The sequence below is a fragment of the Aptenodytes forsteri genome, unplaced genomic scaffold (assembly GCF_000699145.1).
Source record: "Aptenodytes forsteri isolate BGI_AS27 unplaced genomic scaffold, ASM69914v1 Scaffold1, whole genome shotgun sequence".
Classification (NCBI taxonomy): domain Eukaryota; kingdom Metazoa; phylum Chordata; class Aves; order Sphenisciformes; family Spheniscidae; genus Aptenodytes; species Aptenodytes forsteri.
In genome coordinates, this window is record NW_008795035.1 from 2,510,830 (window position 1) to 2,514,170 (window position 3,341).

At 40.6% G+C, this 3,341-nt stretch overlaps 1 protein-coding gene across 1 annotated transcript in view; it reads left to right on the forward strand.

The window, feature by feature from the left end:
* Nucleotides 1-430: 430 nt before the first annotated feature.
* The window catches only part of SLC24A5 (solute carrier family 24 member 5), an 8,461-nt gene continuing 5,550 nt past the window's right edge, over nt 431-3,341 (forward strand). Inside the window, exons 1-4 of the mRNA XM_009276489.1 lie at nt 431-497; nt 1,915-1,998; nt 2,090-2,193; nt 2,515-2,615. Coding sequence (XP_009274764.1) covers nt 431-497; nt 1,915-1,998; nt 2,090-2,193; nt 2,515-2,615 — 356 coding nt within the window. The remainder of the gene's footprint in view (nt 498-1,914; nt 1,999-2,089; nt 2,194-2,514; nt 2,616-3,341) is intronic.

Here is a 3,341-nt window from a genome sequence, read left to right on the forward strand (position 1 = left end):
GAGCCGTCCCGCCGGCGGAGGGGGGCGGGGGGGGGAGGCCGCGGCGGGGCCGCTCGCACGCCGTACAGCCCGTCCCGCGGGCGGCTCTGCGTCCCCAGCACCTCCTCCGCGAGCTGTCTTACCCCCTTTCCCCAGGTGTGCAGCGTTTTGGTGACATCGCTGCAGCTGTCCTTGTCCCTAAATGACAAGCAGATCGATTTGAAAGGCAGCAGTCCACTGAAGCCGTCCTCCACTTACAGTTCTAATCCACAGGACGCCTACAGCCTGGAAAACGGGAAGGTACTAGGGTGTGTAACACCTTTGTGCTCGATTTTCAGAAAACAGGACGGGTTGCGTCCTTTCTTCTTCGTCGGAGTTTCCTGAAGGATTTTTTACACCGCAGGAGAGGAAGGATGGAGGAATCGTTATCTATTTCTTAATTATACTTTACATGTTTTTGGCCGTGTCCATTGTGTGCGATGATTACTTCCTACCTTCTCTAGAGATCATCAGTGAATGTAAGTGAACATCATCATCTTTTTCCTGTAAAATGAAGCAGCTTGGTGTAGAACATTCTCTTTAAAAAAGCTTCAAAGTTAGAGTGCTCTGGAGACAAAACTCAAGTAAGTTCAGAGTCTCCGTGCATAGTTCGACTTATCAATACAATATTTAATTTGATACAATGTATCATTATTATATTGAAAAAACATACTCTGCTTATACTCTGAATACTTATTCATTTAAAATTTGCTTTCCTCGTGCCTGGAGGAAAATCTTAAAACTTCCTCAGTATTAACTAAGCTGACACTGTCACTTTGGGGTGAGCAGTAATCTGTCCAGGTTACTAGTAAAAGAAAAAAAAAAAAAGGGGGAGGGGGGAACCAAACCAAGAAACCAAAACTCTCCCTATATTAAAACATGGCAATTAAGTACCTTGCTCGAGTTTCTGCCTTTCTCCCAAAGTTGTGACCAAGTATCAGGATGAGCTACTGTTTACATACTAGAGGTATCACCAAGGAGGGAAAGGAACACCACGCTTACAACCGTTCTGTGAAATCTAACCAACCTGTCATAGTTCCCCTGGCTTCAGCAGACCACTGAATTAAAGCGATGGTCTTGGCCGAGAGTTCAGCTTTGAACTCATTGCCAAGAATTAAGAAAATTCCCTAGGGAAACTCATCCCTGAACACTGGAAAACATTCTCCAGACCAGAACACTTACAGAAAATGTAAGCTTAAACATTGCTGTAGAGCTGGTATTTTTTTTTTTATTGATGATAAATAAGCGTTTGTCAGACTTTTTCCATAGTTAGCCGTACGTCCCCATTCTCAGTGTGCAGAACTTGATCCACAGAGCAAGTTACATTTCAGAAACAGTCAACTTACCAGAACAAAAATCTCATTTCATTCAAGCAAGACACAGGCTCTTACACTGTCCGTACGAAGTGAAAATTTGATTTTAAGATCGTAGCACTGGTTTGAATTTAACTAGTGTTTCTGGTATGTGAAGACACAGTAGCATGGATTTCCCTGGAAGATAGACAGACTTGACATGGATCACGTAGCAATATCACACTAGACTCCCAAGGAATTTCCCCACAATTATTACCCATATGAAACAGAGTTAAAGCCCACATACGTATGCCTATTTTACATTTTAAGATCATGCTAAAATCTCTTGCATTATCAGTACTTCTCTTCTGGTATTTAAACTAATTTCTGTAATGAAGTTAGAAATAAATTAGCCCAATAAATGAGGCTAGGTTTTCAATATATTGTTTTACCAATTCCAAATAAATGCATTAACTGTATGAAAGTAAGCAAAGTTCATTCAATTAAACTGTAGTAGCTTCTAACATTATATACTAATGCAAGCAATGGGTACAGACTACTGAAGTATTTATTTCTTTAAGCAATTCTCTTGCTCTATCCTCAGGCCTTGGCCTCTCTCAGGATGTTGCTGGAGCAACTTTTATGGCTGCTGGAAGCTCTGCTCCAGAGCTTGTCACTGCTTTTCTAGGTAAGAGACATATGTTTTGACTCCTCAGAATCTAGAATTCTTTTCCTTGCATGCCAAACTGAAACGTACCAGAGAGTCATTTTCCTTATAGGAGTCTTCGTGACAAAGGGAGATATCGGCGTCAGCACCATCCTTGGATCAGCAGTTTATAATCTTCTTGGTATTTCTGCAGCTTGTGGACTGTTTTCCAGCATGGTATGTATCAACTTTGATAGTTCTGCTCCTAAGAGCCAAATGGTTATCCTTTCTGATTTGCCAACAAAAGCCAAGAGAGACTTACTATGACAACTGTCAAGTTTATTATTTAGTAGCAAAACCAGCATGTAATCAGTTTTAAGGTATCTTGCTATGAAAGTTTTTAAAAACACTAACTTGTTAAATATCGTACTTAAGTCATTCCTAAGAATCTTAAATTTTTACATAATATAGAAACAACATATTGATGCAGCATTTACAGCACTTAGTGAAAGTATTACAGACAAGTTTAAGAAAAGTAAATGAATCTGTGATCTGCAGGTTTCGAGGCTATCCTGTTGGCCGCTGTTTAGAGACTGTCTGGCATATACAATTAGCGTAGCGGCGGTCCTTGCGATGATATCTGACAACAGAATTTACTGGTAAGAGCACAAGTAGCATTGAATTCATGTTGACTGGAGATTAGTGAGACAGTGTTTTGACAAACAAACCAACAAACCCAAACTTCAAATAGCCTGAACTGCCATTCACTAGCAGGAATAAACATCCTGCTGGCTTTAAAAACCATAGAAAGTCACAATCCTTGTAAATATTACCTAAACACTCAAACCCTGCATATTTATAAAGTTTGATCTGCATAGGTTTGTCTGTATAGACTTCACAATTTCTATCATAACTGTTTTGGCATAGCAATTAGTCTTCATAGTTTACTCCTTTTAAGCCTTTCCTTTGGTAGCATCACTGTTAAGGAAAACATTTGTCTGCCAGAAGCAGATCACGAGCTTCTGAAGTTTTAACACTCTTCCATCAACACTGAAACTCCTGTTGCCTCAACAAGTCAGTCAGGTCCAGCACTAAGTCTCCGGAGTTTCTAACTCAAAATAGCACATACTATCCCTCTCTTTAACCATGACATGAAGACTCAATTTCGCAAACATCAGTAGGATGTGCAATCAGTAAGATCCCCTGGAAAACATGCAGCTATACAATACACAAACAAGATTCTGCAGGGGAGGGGAATTAATCAAACTGCTGAAAGACACGGAGGCACTCATGAACTTCCATGACACCGGCCATACAACGCCAAATAGATGCTTTTGTGTGTTTTCCTTTTGCTACTCATGCAAATTTTCTCTCTCTCTCTCCGC